The sequence below is a fragment of the Schistocerca serialis genome, chromosome 3 (genome assembly GCF_023864345.2).
Source record: "Schistocerca serialis cubense isolate TAMUIC-IGC-003099 chromosome 3, iqSchSeri2.2, whole genome shotgun sequence".
Lineage (NCBI taxonomy): Eukaryota > Metazoa > Arthropoda > Insecta > Orthoptera > Acrididae > Schistocerca > Schistocerca serialis.
The window spans coordinates 401,272,286-401,295,293 of NC_064640.1; the positions used below are offsets into that span (position 1 = coordinate 401,272,286).

The 23,008-nt window shown below is 45.3% G+C and overlaps 1 protein-coding gene across 1 annotated transcript in view; it reads left to right on the forward strand.

Moving 5' to 3' along the window:
* LOC126470888 (sine oculis-binding protein homolog) overlaps positions 1–23,008 on the forward strand; it is a 60,963-nt gene that overhangs the window by 14,589 nt on the left and 23,366 nt on the right. Inside the window, exons 3-4 of the mRNA XM_050098912.1 lie at positions 10,797–10,942; positions 11,006–11,106. Of these exons, the coding sequence (XP_049954869.1) occupies positions 10,797–10,942; positions 11,006–11,106 (247 nt within the window). The remainder of the gene's footprint in view (positions 1–10,796; positions 10,943–11,005; positions 11,107–23,008) is intronic.

Genomic DNA, 23,008 nt, shown 5'->3' on the forward strand with positions numbered 1-23,008 from the left:
TGTTAACTACGTGCCTCTTCCTTCTCGTAAAATTAAGTCAAATCGCTAGTTTAAGAAATGTCCAATGGATGTTATTAAAGTTAATTAGCCTCATAATCACTTTTAGACCGCTAAAAGCTACATCTACACCATACTCCGATAGCCATGTAATGGTGTGTGGCGGTGAGTACTTCTTGTGCCACTAACTGATCTCCCCCGCCCCGGCCCCCTATCCTTTTCCACTCGTGAATGGCGCATAGGAAGAATGATGGTCGGTAAGCCTCTGCATTGGCTCTAATTTCTCAGATTTTCTCGTCGTGGTCATTACGCGAGATGTATGTGAAAGAAGAAATACGTTGTCGGACTCTTCCGGGAAAGTTCAAATGGCTCTGAGCGCTATGGGACTTAAACATCTGAGGTCATCAGTCCCCTAGAACTTAGAGCTACTTAAACCTAACTAACCTAAGGACATCACACACATCCATGCCCCAGGCAGGATTCAAACCTGCGACCGTAGCAGTCGCGCGGTTCCCGACTGAAGCGCCTAGAACCGCTCGGCCAACACGATGGGCTCTGGGAAAGTGCTTTGTTGAAATTTCAACAGGAAACTTCTCCGTGGTGTAAAACGCCTCTCTTGTAACGTCTGCCAATGGAGCCTCTTTTTTTTTTTAATTTTTCGTGTTTAGTCTGTTGTATTATTGGCCTTCGGGACCTGCACATTCAGCCATCTCAATACCGGGATGTTAGTTGTGAGAATACGAGCGTAAGAGCAACACAAGACCCAGTCTGCGAGCGGAGAAAGTCTCCGACCCGACCAGGAATCGAACCCGGGCCCCTTCGAATGGCAATCAGCCTCGAAGCTCCTGAGGCAGAGGAGTTTGTTGAGCATCTCGGTTAGGCTCTCGTGTCTACTAAACGATCCCGTGACGAAACGCTCCGCTCTTTGTTGCATCTTCTTTATCTCTTCTATCGTCCCTACATGGTAAGGATCAAGGCTGATGAACGATTCTCAAGAACAGGTCGAACAAACGCATTATAAGCCTCTTCCCTCGAGGATGAGTTACATTTCTTTAAGATTCCTCTTATGAATCTAAGTCTGGCATGTGCTTTTCCTACTGTTTGATTTATATGGTTATTCCATTCAAGATCGCTCTGTATAATTACTCCTACATATTTTACGGTAGATACTGTTTCCAGCAGTTTTTCATCGGTAGTGTAGTTGTACAGTAGTGGATGTTTTTTCCTCTGAATGCACAATATGTTACATTTATTTAAGTTTAGGGTCAACTGTCAGAGTCTGCTCCATTCATCAGTCCTCTGCAGATCATTCTGCAAATCGACACTATCTTCTGGCGTTGCCATTCTGTTATAGACAACCGCATCATCTGCGACAGTCTTGAAGAGCATTCGACGCTTTCTACTAGATCATTTACATCCAGTAACGGTTCCATCGTACTTCATTTGGGTATTCCAGAAATTAACTTTACATATGTAGAGTTTGTTCCGTTAAGAACGACATCTTGCCCTCTACTGCAAGGAAGTCTTGAATCCAGTCACAAATATGGACCGATAGTCGATGAGCTCGTATTTTTTTCACTAAAAGGTACGGCGGGATGGTGTCAAATGTCTTCCTGAATTCAAGTAACATGGAGTCAACCTGAGATGCGTTGTCTACAGTGCTATGAATCTCATGGAGAAACAAAGCGAACTGAGTTTCACAAGATCTCTGTTTGAGGAATCCATGTTGATTTTTACAGAGGAGATTTTCGTTCTCCAAAAACGTCATAATTCTTGAGCAAAGTACTAATTTCTACATTCGTTTTTACTGAATGGTTATGTGAGGCATTCCTAAATTCACAATGGAGATCGCTTATCATTGTTCGTCTCTAACGCTTCAGATATGTACCGGGTGACAATTATTGAACTATATGAAAAAAACACAGATTAGTAAAAAAAATGGCGTGCACACACTTTATTCAACATGTAAACGTCACTACAGATATTCGTATTTAAGTTATGACACATTCTACACTCCTGGAAATTGAAATAAGAACACCGTGAATTCTTTGTCCCAGGAAGGGGAAACTTTATTTACACATTCCTGGGGTCAGATACATCACATGATCACACTGACAGAACCACAGGCACATAGACACAGCCAACAGAGCATGCACAATGTCGGCACTAGTACAGTGTATATCCACCTTTCGCAGCAATGCAGGCTGCTATTCTCCCATGGAGACGATCGTAGAGATGCTGGATGTAGTCCTGTGGAACGGCTTGCCATGTCATTTCCACCTGGCGCCTCAGTTGGACCAGCGTTCGTGCAGGACGTGCAGACCGCGTGAGACGACGCTTCATCCAGTCCCAAACATGCTCAATGGGGGACAGATCTGGAGATCTTGCTGGCCAGGGTAGTTGACTTACACCTTCTAGAGCACGTTGGGTGGCACGGGATACATGCGGACGTGTATTGTCCTGTTGGAACAGCAAGTTCCCTTGCCGGTCTAGGAATGGTAGAACGATGGGTTCGATGACGGTTTGGATGTACCGTGCACTATTCAGTGTCCCCTCGACGATCACCAGTGGTGTACGGCCAGTGTAGGAGATCGCTCCCCACACCATGATGCCGGGTGTTGGCCCTGTGTGCCTCGGTCGTATGCAGTCCTGATTGTGGCGCTCACCTGCACGGCGCCAAACACGCATACGACCATCATTGGCACCAAGGCAGAAGCGACTCTCATCGCTGAAGACGACACGTCTCCATTCGTCCCTCCATTCACGCCTGTCGCGACACCACTGGAGGCGGGCTGCACGATGTTGGGGCGTGAGCGGAAGACAGCCTAACGGTTTGCGGGACCGTAGCCCAGCTTCATGGAGACGGTTGCGAATGGTCCTCGCCGATACCCCAGGAGCAACAGTGTCCCTAATTTTCTGGGAAGTGGCAGTGCGGTCCCCTACTGCACTGCGTAGGATCCTACGGTCTTGGCGTGCATCCGTGCGTCGCTGCGGTCCGGTCCCAGGTCGACGGGCACGTGCACCTTCCGCCGACCACTGGCGACAACATCGATGTACTGTGGAGACCTCACGCCCCACGTCTTGAGCAATTCGGCGGTACGTCCACCCGGCCTCCCGCATGCCCACTATACGCCCTCGCTCAAAGTCCGTCAACTGCACATACGGTTCACGTCCACGCTGTCGCGGCATGCTACCAGTGTTAAAGACTGCGATGGAGCTCCGTATGCCACCGAAAAACTGGCTGACACTGACGGCAGCGGTGCACAAATGCTGCGCAGCTAGCGCCATTCGACGGCCAACACCGCGGTTCCTGGTGTGTCCGCTGTGCCGTGCGTGTGATCATTGCTTGTACAGCCCTCTCGCAGTGTCCGGAGCAAGTATGGTGGGTCTGACACACCGGTGTCAATGTGTTCTTTTTTCCATTTCCAGGAGTGTATATGCCTGCCATCACTGGCGATGATGTGGCGCAGACGAATAGTGAAATTCTGTATGACCCGCTGAAGAGTCGGAACATCGATGCTGCCTATGACAGCCTGAATGGTTGTTTTCAGCTCAGCAATGGTTTTGGGGTTATTGCTGTAGACCTTATCTTTAATATAGCCCAAAAAAAGGAGTTGCATGTGTTTAGATCAGGAGAATACAGCGGCTAATCGAGGTCCATGCCAGTGGCCTCTGGATACCCCAAAGCCAGAAAGCCGTCCCCAAGATGCTCCTCCATGACATCAAACACTCTCTGCTTCGATGGGGTCGAGATCAGTCTTGCATGAACCACGTCTTGTAGAAATCAGGGTCACTTTGGATAATGGGGATGATGAATCATCTTCCGAAACCTACACGTACCGTTCGGTACTCACTGTACCATCAAGGAATATCGCACCGATTGTTCCGTGACTGTTGTAACTGGTCCTTGATATCTTGGAAATCTATACAATTCGCTCCTGCTTAGGAACTCGTAAAATACCACAAAATCGGATACTTACCTGTTGCTGCTTGTGTCTCGGCCGGCTGCTGCTGCCTGACTCCGCCTCAGCGAAATATGTCCGAGCAAATAGTCACATCAGTACGACTAATAATCATATAACATATACTTATTTTCTTATCGTTTTTCTCAGCATACTTATGGATATTAACAGCTAACTGTCTGACACACGAGTTTCTGCTACTTGTCACTGAGTTCTGTCAGATTCATATAAACATAGCAGTTTGGCACTAAACTCGTCCCTTATATGCAACCAAGATTTCTCTCTTTTTGCATCCAATAATCAGTTGCCCAACGTGGACTTTGCCATCTTGTTCTTCTTCTATGAGTCAGTTTTGCTCTTAGAGTTCGGTACAGCGTCAAACTTTTTTAATGTGTTCTCCTAACTCACCACTTTCATCTCGTTAATATTCTACGGACCCCTCCCTTCTAAACACATTTTTCTCATTTTTATTATGACAATGGTTATTTCTTAAATTTGCCCTATGTATACACCCCACCCATGTTTCCCCTTTCTATCGCCGTAAGGAATGTATCATCATTATAAGCAGCTACATACCAAATCTCTCCTACATCTAACCAGCACTTCCCCTCTTTACATTTGGATTAGTGAAGTACTCAGTTCAACTTCATTTCCTTTCTTCACAAATATTCAATTTTTTCTGACCACAAATAGAAGTTTAAATATATCTTGTAATTGCCATTACAGTCACCGAATGGGGCTATAACTAATGACTGGTGTCTTGTTTTAAAATATCCCTGTTTAAGACTCGCATTCTAAAAGACTGCTGTGTTAAATTAATATTACAACACGGATAGCCAATCCATCTTACAGGGAAATTCCTCCTGAAACTGTTGTTCCCGTTGGCTGTTCCATCTTTCCTCTGTTATAATCTCTGCTTTCCCTTCCTCTGACCTCCTAACTCCAGCATTCCGTATTCTGGATTGCATCAAACGTTGATCCGAGGTATTTCTGTACCTACAAGTGTGAATTTACACTGAGCTAACAAAAGTCATGGGATATCTCTCAATATCGTGTCGGACCTCCTTTTGCCCAGCCTAGTGCAGAAACTCGACGTGGCACGGATTCAACAGGTCGCTGGACGTCCCATGCAGAAATATTGACCTATGCTGCCTGTCTGGCTGTCCATAATTGCGAAAGTGTTGCCGGTGAAGGATGTTGTGCACTCACTGACCACTCGACTGTGTCCCATAAATGTTCTATGAGATTCAAGTCGGTCGATCTGGGTGGCCAAATTATTCACTATAAATTTTCCAGAATGTTCTTCAAACCAATCGCGAACAGTTGTGGCCCAGTGACACGACATCGTTATTTGTCGTTGCAGGCGACGTCGTGCTGTTAGCCAAGACACTCGCATCGGTCGGTTGCTGCCATAGTCTGTTAACAACAAATTTCGCTGCACTGTCCTAACGGATACTTTAGTCGTAAGTCCCACATAGATTTCTGTAGTTATTTCCCGCTTCTCAATACAACAGAGATGACCCCAGATACACAACTCAGAGAGTATCATGAACGGCTCCGGAACGGCAGCTACTGCGTTGAGAAAATTCTTAATTTGAATTCAATAATCTGTCAAAGAATACTGAGTTCCGGGAAAATTGTGGTGTCTTTCATAGATTTCAAAAAGCCTTTTGACTCAGTGGACAATGAACCCTGGATGCGTTCATCAGGGAATTCCGAGTGAAACCCAGATTGGCGAGTAAAATCATAGAGACCGAACAGGGTGAATTTCATGGGGGAACTGCCCGGGCCCTCTAAAATAAAGACAGGCGTGAGACAAGATTGCTGTCTATCACCGCTACTAATCAGCTGTGTTCTATAAAAGATTGTAGAAATTTGGAAATCAAAACTCGAAAATAAAGGAATAGGACCGATCTGCTTAGGCACAAAATCTGAAGGAATTCAAGTCAATTGCATGGCCTTTGCAGATGACTTTGAGATACCCCAGAGGAAGTGATCATCCAGACCAATTAATTGAAGACATATTCTGTAAGCGATTTTGGCACTTTATCAGTAAGTGTCCGTTTTGATCGCGTATAGCTTTATAGTGACTGGTTTCGGCTTACTGCCATTATCAGACTTGTTACAAAAAAGAAAAAATACTAATGTGACAATAATAGGCTCAATTGGCTGAATACCAAACATACAGAAAATCTAAGAATCTTTTTATGTATTCTTAGATTTTCTGTATATTTGGTCTTCAGCCAACTGACCGTATTAGTGTCACAATAGTGTTTTTTTTCCTATTTTGTAACAGGTCTGACGGTGGCAGTGAGCTGAACCGGACATTGTGAATACTATAGTTATATGCTATCAAGACGGACATTTCTGAATAACAAACATCCAACTTTTTCGAAAGCATCGCCTGTCGGACAGGGCTGAGGACCTCGATAGAAACGATCAAATTCAAGATGAGTAACAAATATAGGCCGACATTCCTTGAAATGGAGATAGAATATATTACGAGAGTAAAGAAATTCAAATACCTCGGCGAGATCACACAGGAAAATGGACTAGAAAAAGCTGTGATAGGTGATCGCATCTCAAAAATGGACGGATCGTATCGGCTCACTAAAATCTTTTACAGCAAGACGTGCATCTCCTGAAGCGTCAAACTAAGACACTATAATACTGTGGTGAGTACAGAATGCCTGCACGCCAGTGAATGCCTGTCGATGAGCTACAAGCTGGAGAAGTTGGAAAAACCTACCAAAAATTATGAATGTGATCCACACTCAGGCCGACTGGGGACTTTGAAGTAGCAAAGAAGGCTACCGGAATGTGTACAGGATCTCGAAGACCACGAGGAAAAGGATGCTGATATTTCTTAGACAGTTGTACAAAATCGACAAAAATTGACCATCCAAACAAATATTTGATTACTTCTGGAACAAGAAGACCACCACGACGTGAATTTAAAGAAGGTGGGAAAGACTTTCAGAGACCCAGCACTCCGTAAGAACTCATTTTAGAAGGGAACATGTGTAGAAACGGAATACAGAGTGGAAAGAAGAATTACAAATACCTGAAGAACACGGACAGAAGAACAAAAGCAACAGTAAAGTGACTTATGACGGATTGTTGGAGACAGAAGAAACTCTGGACAATGAGAACAAAATGAAGTCGTAGCGTGATCTTAAATGGTCAGCTCTCCAAGAATAGTAACAACAATAATAATAAAACTGCATCGTAGGTTGTTAATAGTGAAAACCATTACTTAAATATGGAAATTGGTAGAAATAGCCGGCCGGGGTGGCCGAGCGGTTCTAGGCGCTACAGTCTGGAACCGCGCGACCGCTACGGTCGCAGGTTCGAATCCTGCCTCGGGCATGGATGTGTGTGATGTCCTTAGGTTAGTTAGGTTTAAGTAGTTCTAAGTTCTAGGGGACTGATGGCCTCAGAAGTTAAGTTCCATTGTGCTCAGAACCATTTGAACCATTTGGTAGAAATATGTGTGTGATGACGTACTAACACCAGTGAATAAGTATTTAAGCAAACACTATCATGCAAAGTGAGCATTCCTGCCACGATGAAGCCACACTGCACCATACATCCTCTCTCTGTAGCTATGGTTAATTAGGTTTACGTTCCATAACATAACGGTCTACCTCAGCCTTCTTTGAGCATTAAGGTATTCAGATATATGCACCTCTCTCTCAGTGGTTATGCCGTCGTGGAAAGTCCCCTGTTTTCATGATTTGGCAAATTTCTTTAATTTTAAAGTTGCACCAGGTTTCCCTTCCTATCACCACAGTCGTCATGTAAGTTAAATGATGGAATTAGTGCTCATCATCTGTCTGTGAAATGTGTAAACTTATTTCTGTGTGCTATCGTATTTTAACTGTTTGCGTATCATATTTTCTGAGGCGAAAATTGGTGAACAGCAGATTTTCTTAACTAAACGTGGGAAGCCGCAACGGCATATATACTCATCAATCAAGAAACATACAGATTCGTCGCACTATATGGGATGGTCTGATACAGTCTGAAAAGCTTACAAGTTTGTTGCAGGGTAGATTTTCCAGGGATATAATTGTTAAGAAAAAAATTTGATACGTTCCACCGTTTCAAATTTAGTTATCATTGAAGTTAACCAAACATGTCGTTGCACGCAAATTCAAGCAGCCTGTCAGATTCAATTATTATCAGTTGTTCTCACAGCGTACATGATAATACACAAGGTTACTCAGCTACTGGCTCTGGTTCGATCCTTACTATCGCCCCATGTCCAATTTGCGTACCGCTCTCTCGTTCGGTTTTAGGAAACCAAACGTAAAACACTTTGGGCAGCACCATCTCTGGCAGGTGCTTGAATTTACAGGCGCAACTAACCAACTAATCGAATCGGAAACGGCGCAACGTATCGATATTTTTTTCGTAACAGTTAGTTCTCAGCACAACCTACCCCTCAGCACCCTACAAGTTTTTCAGGCAGTTTCTGACCACCCTGTTTAAATTCCTTTGAGAAACAAAAAACCGTCATTAACTAATCTCATTCGTGTCATGAAGTTGTTTGATAGTCTATTCCGGCTTCACTCAAACAATATGCTTCCTAGTCCCCTGAGGACGATTCGGTTCTTTTATGTGAAATTTTTGAGAGCGTTTTTTTAATTTGCTATGAGAAGTTAATGGTTTCTTGATAGAGCAGTCGAGTGACCCACCTGATTTTTTTCGGTGATTTCTTCTTTAGCCACCTTTCACCCCCTCATGTTGGCTGTAATCCATGAGGACCGCATTTTCTAGGACCCACACAGATTTCGCTTTAAATCGAGTAATTTAGACTCGACAAGTTTGTGATAACAAATGGGGACCATACGACATTAAGACGTACATGACCTGATTCTGATTTTATCTGACCCTATATGATTCGATTTAAACTCACTGAAGACAGCTATTCAATAGCTGTAATCTAGATGTGCAATAAAAATAGAGATTGAATTTGCGACTGATTCCTGAATTCCTTTTCCCTTTTTGAAATATCCGACAGTCGCTGTGCACAACAGTTCTGATGAAATATTGTTCCGATGAAAATTTGGTTAAAACAAATTTTCAGTATTATTTCATTATTTTTGGTGCACAGAGACGTAGTATAATTTCTGTCTCGTCAAAATGTGGGAATACGGACAGATAGATGCAGCCTATTTCACAGATTTTCGCACTCAGGTTGCAACGTAATCGTGACTTATTTCGTTTCATAATCGTTAAAAGTATTTAACGTATATATGTTGAAATATTTTATTATGTTTGCAATCTCTTATGTAGACATGGAAACTCATCCCGAAGAAAATAACGTAGATCTTCTGGACAGTTTTAACGTAAAACAATTTGCCTTTTAAACGTAAATTACATGGCAGATCTGTCTGTTCCATTTGCATAAGCGCACAGGTGTTTTGAACTGAAATGACAGACGGTCTCGAAAACGGATGAATATTGACGAAGTCCTCAAAACGTTTAGAAAACTATCTTTCTAATTTTTTCAAGACCACAAAGAATTCTCGTAAGCTCTCGTTTTCTTTAACGCCAGTTAGGTTAGGGAAATGGTCGGCATTTCTTGTCAAAATTCGTGCCTTCCATAATCCTTTTATGTTTTTAAATTAATTCCCATTAAATCAGAAGTAAGTTGTTTCTCACCTTGCAGTTCCTCACTGTGAGCAGTGTGTAATCAGGTCCATTTGAAATGCAAGGTCTGCAATCTATTTTGGATCTTCTAATTTTCGTTCCTGATTTTCTCTTCCCTTCATACACTCAGCAATAGCATGTTTCAAGTCAAAAAACGTTTCAGGAATGACCCTTGACTTAAACATCGTACTTTTCAGTAATGTATAAAGTCTTCGTGTTCTTCGTTCAGTCCTATCAAAACCTGTTGCAGCTGGCAGTTAAATAATGCGTGCCACTACAGAAACCATGCTTGCAGATGTAGCACAAGGTTCTTCACGATTTACAAAACAATGAACCCCGTCTGTCGAGCTTTGTAGTGTTCTGCATCATCAACTAAATCTTTAAATTTTTTTCTGCGTGGCGTTGTAAAGTCGTTCCATAGCAAATTTGCGGTACCTGCCGATTACGCGACTGCATCATGGATATTGAGAGTTCTCATCCCTCTTTTCTGTCATCTTTTAAAGGCTTGTGACGACGAATCATGAAACTACCACTTTTTGTGCAAACAGATACTGGACCCGTCAACTTCCCTTATACAACAAACAAATAGTGAAACAGCTATGACACCACGTTTCTGTTGGACTGAAAAATGTCGTGCCGACCGAAAAATGCCACACCGCAATGCTAAATGAAGTATCGCATTGTACCGAGTCCTTCAGAGTAGGACCGAACAAATCCGAGACAGGTCAAGCCTCTGCCCGCCTGTGTGCAGCACATATAGATCGAGTACAGTTTTGCACGTCGTGCCAGACCGCGCATTGACAGTACAATCCAAAGCAGGTTAACAACAATTTTGCCAAATTAGTAACACTGTTATTAAGAATCATAGTTTGTTAAAAGTAAACCCTGCATATCCAGGCCTTGTGGTATCTTACTTTGAGATCTTTACTCGAGTTAGCCGGCCGCTATGACCGAGCGGTTCTAGGCGCTTCACTCCGGAACCGCGCTGCTGCTACGGTCGCAGGTTCGAATCCTGCCTCGGTCATGGATGTGTGTGATGTCCTTAGGTTGGTTAGGTTTAAGTAGTTCTAAGTCTAGGGGACTGATGACCTCAGATATTAAGTCCCATAGTGCTTAGAGCCATTTGAACGATTTACTCGAGCTCGGCGAGTAACTGCGTCTTTATGTGATGTGTTGCAGCGACAAGTGCCTGAACCAGTACAAGATGAACATCTTCTGCAAGGAGGCGCAGGCGCACCTGCAGCTGCACCCGGCGGCGGCGGGTGCGGTCGCGGGGGCTGGCTCGTCGGGCGCGCTCATCACACCCGACCTGTGGCTGCGCGACTGCCGCTCCCATGCCGCCTCCGCCTCCGCCTCGCCCACGCCACCCCCATCCTGCTCCGACGCAGACGCCTCCACCGCCAGCCCCGCAGACGCCGAGGCTACCGTGACGCCGCCCCCGCCGCCACCGCCACCGCCGCCGCCGCCGTCGCTGCCGCCGGCGGAACCCGTACTGCCTCTGGTATCAAAACTGCGCTCCTGTCATAAACATCCGTATCTATTAGGGAGTTTGCAGCATGAGTAGATTGGACAGTGTGTTGGGCGACGATGACACGAATTCACCCTAAAACTATTCTTCGCCCCCTTAAAATAGCACACTAGTCGTATCGGAGCGCTTTAGATGAAGTACCAGCGGGTGATACGATCCCTCACTGCGGTCGTTAAGTCATTGCAGTGAAGCAATGACACACTCTGGTGACAAAAGTCATAGGACAGCGATAAGCACATAGCGAATGGTAGTACTAACACGTACGCAAGGTATAAAGGGTCAGCGCATTTGGCGGGTCTTCCATTTTCAATATTCTGAGATCCACAGTGCCAGGAGTATGTCGAGAATATCAAATTTTAGGCATCAGCTCTCACCGCGAACAAAGCAGTGGCTGACGGTCTTTACTTAACCACCGAGAACAGCGGCGTTTTACCGTAGAGTTGTCAGTGCTAACAGACAAGCAACACTGCTTGAAATAACCTCAGAAATCAATGTGTGACGTAGACGAACGTATCCGTTAGGACAGTGGGGCGAAGTTTTGCATTATTGCTCTATGGCAACAGACGACCGACGCAAATGCCTTTGCTAACAGCACGACATCGCCTAAGGCGCCCCTCCTGGGCTCGTGACTGTATCGATTGGACTCTGGGCGACTGAAAAACAGTGGCCTTGTCACACGAGTCCCAATATCAGTTCGTTAGAGGTGATGGTAAGGTTGTAGTGTAGCGCAAACCCCGCGAAGCCATGGGCCCAAGTGGTCAACAAGGCACTGTGCAAGCTTGTGGTGGCTCCATAATGATGTGGGCTGTCTTTACTTGGAATGGAATTGGTCCTCTGACCCAACTGACCCCATCACTGACGAAAGTTTGTTATGTTTGGCTACTCGGAGACCATTTGTTCCCAAATAATGACAGAATTTTTATGGATGACAATACGCCATGCGACAGGGCCACAATTGTTCGCGATTGGCTCAAAGCACATTCTGGAAAATTCGAGCGAATGATTTGGCCACCCAGATCGTGTGACATGAATCCCATCGAACGTTTATGGGACATAATCGAGAGTTCTTGTACAAAATCCTGTGCCGGCAACACTAGCGCAGTTGTGGACGGCTATACAGGCAGCATGGCTCAATATTTCTGCTGGGGACTTCCAACGATTTCTTGAATCCATGCCACGTCGAGTTGCTGCACTACACTTGGCAGAATTTTTATTACTAGTATAGCTTTTTAACCGTTTTTAGATTATTTTATATCGCAGTGGAAATATGTTCACCGGTGATAAAGGCGCTATACTGTAATGTTGGTGTGCAGAAGAGTCATCACGGTCTCGATGGAAGTGGAACGATGAGTATGACTATGGGCCCTGTGGAATTGGAAGTAGTGACTAAAAGTCAGTGGAGAAATAGAAGGAGAAGGAAATGGAAGGATGACGTGAGGTGGAGCATTGTTCAAATGTTCAAATGTGTGTGAGTTCCTAAGGGACCAAACTGCTTAATTCATCGGTCCCTAAACTTACACACTACTTAAACTAACTTAAACTAAATTATCCCAAGAACAACATACACACACGCATGCCCGAGGGAGGAATCAAAACTCCGGCGGGAGCGGCCGCGCAATCCGTGACATGGCGCCTCAAACCACGCGGCCACTCCGCCCACTCCGCACGGCTGGAGCATAGTGATCACAGTTGGGTAGAAGAGCATAAATCTGAACGGATTTCATCGTTGGAGAGTGCAAAAGGATGGATAATCCGATGGGACAGATGACCTCGCTGTTTGGTCCCCTCCCCAAATCAACTAACCAGCCATCCATTGTTTTGGTCAGTTTCGGGTTTGTATTGGATGGTATGAAAGTATGAGTTCCATGTTATTTTTCTGTCGAGGTTTAGTCTGAAGTACTTTTCTGTGTTAGAGGGAAGGCCTGACTGTAAATGGAGAGATGGCAGTCAGGACGACAGTAACGCTACCAAGGAATTTCCTTGTAGCTTTCACATATTACATCACTCAAACAGGAGATGCAAAGAATGTAGGGGGAAGGCATGGGAGAATTGGAGGGTGCAGTGAGTAGCTATGTAGGTAAGTGGTGTCATCAGCATATTACAGGAGATAGGTGGGGGGGGGGGGTCGGAATGTCTGCAGTGTACAGGATGTAAGTGAAGGGGGACAAGATAGACTGTTGAGGCGTACTTGCAGTGGCATGAAATGCAGGAGCAGGTATGGTTGATTGTAACAGATGTAGGACGGTGAAGAAGGAAATATGCTATAATGTCAGACATGTACAGTATGACCAAAAGTAATTGGAGACCCTTACCTCATGTCTCCTGCATAAGAGATACAATTATAGACATATCTACCCTTTTAAAACTTCTTAAATCGACTGTTGGTGAAATGTTTGTCAAGTTTAAACGCGAAGGAACACCCACAGCCAAACCAGGACCACATAGACCTCGTGTTCTGATTGATAGGTATTTAGGAGCAGTGCTACCAACAGTACTGCTAGCACAACGAATGTGCGTAGAGAGTTAAAAAGAACGGGGCACAATGATCGATCAGCTCCTCATTAGGCACAGGTATCTGTAGTCTATGCTAAGCGATGCTTGAGATGGTGTAAAGAGCGACGCCACTGGAAACGAGTGACCTGGAATGATGAATCGCACTGCACCATGTGGCAGTCCTATCGAAGTGTTTGGATTCGGCGAATGCTTGGAGAACTTTGGCTGCCATAATGTGTAATGCTAACAGTGAAGTACAGAGGAGATGGTGTTATGGTATGATCGTGTTTATCGTATTTAGGGCGTGCTGAAGAAAATGCTAAATCAGGAAGAGTATGAAGACATTTTACAGCAGTGTGTACAGTAGAGGAACATTTCAGAGGCGATGATTGCCTGTATCAGCATGACAATGTATCTTGTCATAAAGCAAAATTTGTGAGGCAATGGTTTATGTACAATAACACACCAAAATTGGAGTGGCCTGTCCAGAGTTCCGACATCAACCGAATGGAACACCTCTGGGAGGATTAAGAACATCGACTTCGCTCTAGACCTCAGCGTCCAACATCACTAACTTCTCTACTGCAGGCTCTTAAGAAAGAATGGGCAGTCATTCCTCAGCAGACATTCAAGAAACCTCACTTACGGTGTCTCCAGCACAGTTCAAGCCATCATAAAGGCGAAGGGTGGACACACCCCATATTAATGTCAACTGTAAACAAACAAACACCGTCCAAACAGGCCTTGAAGGCCCAACGGTACCGGTCGGCCGCCCTGTCGCTCTCAGCCCTTAGGCGTCACCGGATGTGGATATGGTGGGGTATGTGATCAGCACACTGCTCTCCCGGCCGGTGTCAGTTTTCTTGACCAGTGTCGCTACTTCTCAGTCAAGTAGCTCCTCAACTGCCCTCACAAAGGCTGAGTGCAACCGGCTTGCCAATACCACTCGGCAGACCTCGGACATTGGGCCATCCAAGTACTACCCAAGCCCAACAACGCTTATCTCTGGTGATCTGACGGGATCTAGTGTTACCACTGCGGCAAGGCCGTTGGCCTGTTGTCCACTGTGGGCGTCCAAATACGTTCTATCATATAGTGTAGTTAACTGGGAGTGTACGGATTTGTAGCTTGAAGAGCGGTCCTTAATTCCATACCCAGTGAAAAGGTATTTCGATATCAAGTGAGAAAAATTGGTAGACTTTAGTTTATTTAATTAATATGCAATAAATTGTGTGATGTAAAGAAGCTGTTCGTGGATGGAATTGTTGGGTCGAAAGACACACTGGATGCTGAGGGCAACTAGGCTTAGCACATGCTGTAATCGAAAGTTTTGGACGACCATTGCAGCTACAATTGTATATGCCATAGTTGTAAGAAATTTCATCTACATCTACATTCGTATTCCGCAAGCCACCCAACGGTGTGTGGCGGAGGGCACTTTGCGTGCCACTGTCATTACCTCCATTTCCTGTTCCAGTCGCGTATGGTTCGCGGGTAGAACGACTGCCGGAAAGCCGGCCGGTGTGGCCGAGCGGTTCTAGGCGCGTCAGTCTGGAACCGCGTGACCGCTACGGTCGCAGGTTCGAATCCTGCCTCGGGCATGGATGTGTGTGATGTCCTTAGGTTAGTTAGGTTTAAGTAGTTCTAAGTTGTAGGGGACTAATGACCACAGATGTTTAGTCCCATGGTGATCAGAGCCATTTGAACTGCCGGAAAGCCTCCGTGCGCGCTCGAATCTCTCTAATTTTACATTCGTGATATCCTCGGGAGGTATAAGTAGGTGGAAGCAATATATTCGATACCTCATCCAGAAACGCACCCTCTCGAAACCTGGACAGCAAGCTACACCGCGATGCAGAGCGCCGCTCTTGCAGAGTCTGCCACTTGAGTTCGCTAAACATCTCCGTAACGCTATCATGCTTACGACATAACCCTGTGACGAAACGCGCCGCTCTGCTTTGGATCTTCTCTATCTTCTCTGTCAACCCGACCTGGTGCGGATCCCACACTGATGAGCAATACTCAAGTAGAGGTCGAACGAGTGTTTTGTAAGCCACCTCCTTTGTTGACGGACTACATTTTCTAAGGACCCTCCCAATGAATCTCAACCTGGCACCCACCTTACCAACAATTAATTTTATATGATCATTCCACTTCAAATCGTTCCGTAGCATACTCCCAGATATTTTACAGAAGTAACTGCTACCAGTGTTTGTTCCGCTATAATACACTCCTGGAAATTGAAATAAGAACACCGTGAATTCATTGTCCCAGGAAGGGGAAACTTTATTGACACATTCCTGGGGTCAGATACATCACATGATCACACTGACAGAACCACAGGCACATAGACACAGGCAACAGAGCATGCACAATGTCGGCACTAGTACAGTGTATATCCACCTTTCGCAGCAATGCAGGCTGCTATTCTCCCATGGAGACGATCGTAGAGATGCTGGATGTAGTCCTGTGGAACGGCTTGCCATGCCATTTCCACCTGGCGCCTCAGTTGGACCAGCGTTCGTGCTGGACGTGCAGACCGCGTGAGACGACGCTTCATCCAGTCCCAAACATGCTCAATGGGGGACAGATCCGGAGATCTTGCTGGCCAGGGTAGTTGACTTACACCTTCTAGAGCACGTTGGGTGGCACGGGATACATGCGGACGTGCATTGTCCTGTTGGAACAGCAAGTTGCCTTGCCGGTCTAGGAATGGTAGAACGATGGGTTCGATGACGGTTTGGATGTACCGTGCACTATTCAGTGTCCCCTCGACGATCACCAGTGGTGTACGGCCAGTGTAGGAGATCGCTCCCCACACCATGATGCCGGGTGTTGGCCCTGTGTGCCTCGGTCGTATGCAGTCCTGATTGTGGCGCTCACCTGCACGGCGCCAAACACGCATACGACCATCATTAGCACCAAGGCAGAAGCGACTCTCATCGCTGAAGACGACACGTCTCCATTCGTCCCTCCATTCACGCCTGTCGCGACACCACTGGAGGCGGGCTGCACGATGTTGGGGCGTGAGCGGAAGACGGCCTAACGGTGTGCGGGACCGTAGCCCAGCTTCATGGAGACGGTTGCGAATGGTCCTCGCCGAAACCCCAGGAGCAACAGTGTCCCTAATTTGCTGGGAAGTGGCAGTGCGGTCCCCTACGGCACTGCGTAGGATCCTACGGTCTTGGCGTGCATCCGTGCGTCGCTGTGGTCCGGTCCCAGGTCGACGGGCACGTGCACCTTCCGCCGACCACTGGCGACAACATCGATGTACTGTGGAGACCTCACTCCCCACGTGTTGAGCAATTCGGCGGTACGTCCACCCGGCCTCCCGCATGCCCACTATACGCCCTCGCTCAAAGTCCGTCAACTGCACATACGGTTCACGTCCACGCTGTCGCGGCATGCTACCAGTGTTAAAGACTGCGATGGAGCTCCGTATGCCACGGCAAACTGGCTGACACTGACGGCGGCGGTGCACAAATGCTGCGCAGCTAGCGCCATTCGACGGCCAACACCGCGGTTCCTGGTGTGTCCGCTGTGCCGTGCGTGTGATCATTGCTTGTACAGCCCTCTCGCTGTGTCCGGAGCAAGTATGGTGGGTCTGACACACCGGTATCAATGTGTTCTTTTTTCCATTTCCAGGAGTGTATAATCATACAATAAAGGATCCTTCTTTCTATGTATGTCTATTAGTATGGACAGGTTTTTATTACAACTCACAGTCACGTAACACAGCATAACAACAGTGGTCGTAAAAATACAGCAACCGACAGGGATTGGAGACCAGTTTCACTCCTTGTTAATGTCAGTCTGTTTTGAACTTGACAAGTATTGCTGCTGTCAATGAACATAGGTCCAGCTCAACCAGTTTCTGAATGAACATTGCGAACAAAACTAAATGCAATAGATATTTGGCGACCAGTACCTTGCAGACGGCCATTTTTCACAGGCATATAAAGCTGTACTTCTTCAGTGGGCCAAACAACACACAAACTGGACAATATCTGAGTGGGGGCGTGTAGTGTGATTCGACAACTTACGATCTGCCTCTTTTCAAATAATGTAAGAGTCGAGCACAGTGATAGCCCGATGTGGCGTTTCACCTGCAGTGAGTGGATGGCGTAGTTCAGGCTGGAAGTGATTAGCTGCTTTTTTTGGGGGGGTTGGTGTTTTTCGTACAATGGCTTGTTACGGCTATCGTGAGCATGAACCAGGATGTTTATTTTTAACATTCTCAGAGACCAATGGTTCCCCTTACTTCTATAAATTTATGATGAGTTTGCTGCGGACAACCCCGTCTTGCAAGATGACGACAACTGTGTTCACAGGGCTGCATGCATACGTACCTGGTTTGACGAATACTCAAGCAACGTATCGCTCCTCGACTATCCCCCTAAATCACCCAACCTTAATTGCATACAAAATATTTGCGATTATCTGGAACAGCACGGGAAACGTACTAGTCACCATCGCGGACAGTATATTCGTTTCGAGTATTCATCATCATCATCATCATCATCATCAGTCATTTGATAGCCACTGCTGGGTAATCGTCTCCGCAAGACTTCCCACGCATTATGGTCTTGAGCTATATGCATCTATGTTCTTGCTGCATGTTTTCTAAATATCATCTAACCGTATTTCAATCCAGCAAAGACCTTAGTTTGTCCATCTACCTTCCATCCCTGTGTACATATGCCACCCACCATAATTTCATTTTTATTACTGTCATAACTATGGCCTCAGCTTCAGTATGTTTCCTGATCTGTTTGTTCTTTTTACTTTTTCTCCTGGTAGTTCTTACCGTGTCTCTCTGTTGCTTGCTGGGTAATCTTAAGTTTTTTGAGTCTGTCTTACTAAGACTCCATGTTTCAAGTGAAAACTGTGAATGCTTACTGACTGTAAACTTTCTTTTTCAAAAATGTGTGTGAATTCCTAAGGGACTAAACTGCTTAGGTCATCGGTCCCTAGACTTACACACTGCTTAAACTAACTTATGCTCTGAACAATACACACCCAGGGAAGACTCGAACCTCCGGCGGGAGGTTTCCTTTTCGGAAACTGTGGATGCTTTGTGCCGAAAACCTTTTTCAGTTTACCAGAAGCAGCTTAGGCCATTATCACTACCCTATTTATTTTGCTGTCAGACTAGTCTTCGCCTGTAACTGCCCTAAATGCAGGGTTATTGATAAGTGCCTCTGAGACTTCTACATCTACATACATACTCCGCAATCCACCATACGGTGCGTGGCGGAAGGTACCTCGTACCACAACTAGCATCTTCTCTCCCTGTTCCACTCTCAAACAGAACGAGGGAAAAATGACTGCCTATATGCCTCTGTACGAGCCCTAATCTCTTTTATCTTATCTTTGTGGTCTTTCCGCGAAATGTAAGTTGGCGGCAGTAAAATTGTACTGCAGTCAGTCTCAAATGCTGGTTCTCTAAATTTCCTCAGTAGCGATTCACGAAAAGAATGCCTTCTTTCCTCTAGAGACTCCCACCCGAGTTCCTGAAGCATTTCCGTAACACTCGCGTGATGATCAAACCTACCAGCAACAAATCTAGCAGCCCGCCTCTGAATTGCTTCTATGTCTTCCCTCAATCCGACCTGATAGGGATCCCAAACGCTCGAGCTTCTGGAGACGACTGTGCGAAAATTGGAAGATACACAGAAAAATGACACATATCAGTAGATAGAACATCTATCCAAGTTTCGATTCGTAATCGCTCATTGGCGTAGTTTTCAGAGCGCACCACTATGGGACAGGTGTGTCAGAACATGGCGTGTAACAGTGCAATATCTGTGGTTTTTTTTTCTTTGAATCCGCCGAAAGTAAGTCAGTTGTGACGGTGCAGTGGCGATTTCATACCATATGTTAGGCAAAAGTTCCGACATACAAAGCAATGGAAGAGTTGTACGGCACATTCTGTGAGACTGGCTGTTATGTGGTGCGAAGAAGACAGGCCGGCCGAGACCGTCGGTACAAAAGGTAATGCGTGTGCGGGAATCATTCGTCAGGAACCCGATGAAATCGACGACACATGTTAGCAGAAAAATGCAGGCACCGCAGTCAACTGTTTGTCGTATTCTACGCAATCGTCTTCATGTAAAACAACACCGGTCGTTACTTGCGCTGACTACTTAGGACTGGCAGTGGCTGCAGAAGCAAGACGATTTTACATAGCAGTTTATTCGTGGTTAATATTAAGTTAATGTCTTTCACGTCATTTCCTCTTCAAGATTTGTGGACGATTTTTCTTTGTGGAGAAAACTCTGACTGGTTCCATTTACGTGGAGACACAGCAGCTGTGGCTTAGGCAATAAGTGCAGCAAATTAGTGGAGACAACACTGTGCTTCACCAGACTTTCTCTCAGACATTCACGCTTCAGCGTTGAATTGGACGTGTTTCCCATCACGACACTCCTCTCCTTCAGTGGCCCCCACGGTCACCAAACTCCACGTGCTTTCTTCGTATGGTACTATGTCTAAGGCTGTGTGTTCCTTTCTCCGCTGCCATTTAATTTGGAAGAGTTGCAAAGAAAGATAACTAATACGGTGGCTGGTATCAACTACGCAGTGCTGGAACATGTACAGCATGGATCTAACTGACATACTCATGTTTGCCGTGTCACAGGTGGTGGCCATATTGAGCCCTTGTAACTTGAATGAAAAAGTTGGAGAGTTGCTCTACCCACATATAAGTGTCTGTTTTCTGTATGTCTTGTAGTTTTTGCATTGCCGCATTTTAAGCCCTGGAGGCACTTATATCCTGTCCAAAATTGCCGGCCTCTGTGGCCGAGCGGTTCTAGGTGCTTCAGTCCGGAACCGCGCTGTTGCTACGGTCGCAGGTTCGAATCCTGCCTCGGGCATGGATGTGTGTGATGTCCTTAGGTCAGTTATGTTTAAGTAGTTCTAAGTCTAGGGGACTGATGACCTCAGATGCTAAGTCCCATAGTGCTTAGAGCCATTTGAACCAACCTGTCCAAAATTCATTAACTGGTTCTGTGGTTTGTTCTCAGTTTTTACCTTTTTCTTTTTTTCTTTATTTGTTAGATATACATTCTCTGCCTCGTGATGACTGGGTGTTGTGTGATGTCCTTAGGTTAGTTAGGTTTAAGTAGTTCTAAGTTCTAGGGGACTGATGACCATAGACGTTAAGTCCCATAGTGCTCAGAGCCATTTGAACCATTTTGTTAGATATACATTATTTTTCTCTTAATGTAACTGATTCTGAGGCCCACTTTCTAATTTGTTCTACTACGTTCTTCTTTTCTTTGTTATAATTTCTTTGCGCGGTGTGCTAACGCACGTTAAATCATTGTACATAGCTTGGCTAGACGGAGGTACGTATCCCGTATCCCTGCAGAATTATCTACCTCTTCTTCCGGAGTATTTGCGACAAATGACGTGGCTGATGTGTAATGGAACGTCGTCATATGCCTGTATAGTTGACTGCAAAATCTCGACAACGTCTGTTCCAGAAGATGGGGCCCCAATCACCAAGCTTATCTGGACAATGGACTTAGCTCTCTCTGACAATTACTTGTGAATCCACCTGAGAAGCGTCAGGGAAACTTCGTGAACTGAATACGCTTGAGCAATATGTCCATGGCACCCAATGACATAACTGAAGGACAGAACGCTGTTTTCTAACGAATGAGGCAATTCGCGTTTCGATCAGAGGACGATTGCACAGTATTAAGTGGAAGTTACGTCGAACAACCCTTGTGTAGGTGATAAACGCTACCAGAGTCTGCCGTTGCAGTCCATGGAAATGATCCGTCGGGGTCCTCTTAGCATTATAGTTCATTCACTCTCGACCGCCACTGGTTGAAGAACCAAAATTTCCACTACACTCACAATAAACTAACAGTCTTATAAGTCTTCCAGCAGAGGCCCTTGACGGAATAACTACTGCGATCGTCTAACAAAGCATGGAATCTCGATATTGACGTTCATAAACGATAACGAAGACAGATATACATTGCACGTGATTATAAGGATCATTCAAGTGAAACGTAGGCAAAGCCGGTAACGCCAAAAATATTTTTCATTCGTCCGCGAAATGGCAGCGTATCCGAGCTGGCGATGTGACGGAACTGCACAGATTGTGTGAATTTCCAGGAACTATTGCGCTGCGTACGACCAGAACTTAAATGAAAGCCGTGTATGATAAATTTCCTATGACCACCTCACTGTTTTTATGTTTCAAGTGTGTTCAATTGGTGTGTCCTCGTTCGGAGTGGCCGACATAGCTCCGTGCGGGGATACGATCTTGACGGCATATAACTGTCTTTTATGATACTGAAAGTTGACTGAATGTGTCTTTGTCCAGTTCTGCTTATCGTTGTTCATAGTTGTCTGGTTGTCCTCTTACGGCATTTACTCTTGCTTTCCAGTTTGCAGTGGCAGCACATACGGCCGTCAGTGACACCTCAAAATACCGGAAAGAACAGTTTCCGCACTTGGCTTCCTACTGTAAGGTCCTTTCAAGTGTCGCGTCTGAAAACTGTAACTTCTTTGTCGCAGCAACTCTGAAATATAAGTTCACACTAGGAAAGGAAGTACTACAGTCTACTAAATGGTTTTTGCTACATTTCTGTGATAAAGAGCGATTATAGAATTCAGTCGATTGTTTCATATTTACTACGACCAAATTTCTGATTGTTTTAAAGTTTTAATAACACTTATGATCGTTCCTAGCAGTAGTCTTTCAGTGAACACAGACGTCACTTTTTATGTACCTCAGAAAAGTTACCTAGTGAGTCACTGACGGTAAAGTTCCAGCATTTAAGTTTCATGCCCCAATTGGTGTACATCAATCAGTAATCACTCCACTTGCCATGTGCTATTTAACGCAGACGTCATTACGAAAGACAACAAAATAAAAGGCTCGCAATGACTAGCTTGGTTATTACAACATAGTTCCGAGACTCTAAATTCCGTACAAGTCACATCCAAACTTCAGAAAAGTTGTAACTTATCCGAGACAGAACGCGGAGAGATGTTGACATTGTGTCTGTAAATACACGAATCCTCCACTGACCCGTAGCATTCTTATTTTGGGTTTGGGTTGGTGTGCAATTTTCACTTTTGGCGTTTATTGATATCGGTCTTGCAAAATTTAAAATTTTCTTTATACCTTCTCGGTGCTGGTGTGTCATCATGAGTACGATTTATCTGTTGACTTTCTCTCTTCGTCTTTGGGGTCTTATACGAGTATTATGTTAAGTGAAGCCATTGAGCGTTTGTGGTGGTATCGGGTATCACAGAGTCTGCCTAGTTGGCGAAATAATGAGTTGCCAGACCCTCCTATCTGCGTGTTGAATTGTGTGAGCTTCTTAAATCTTTCGAGTACTTCTAA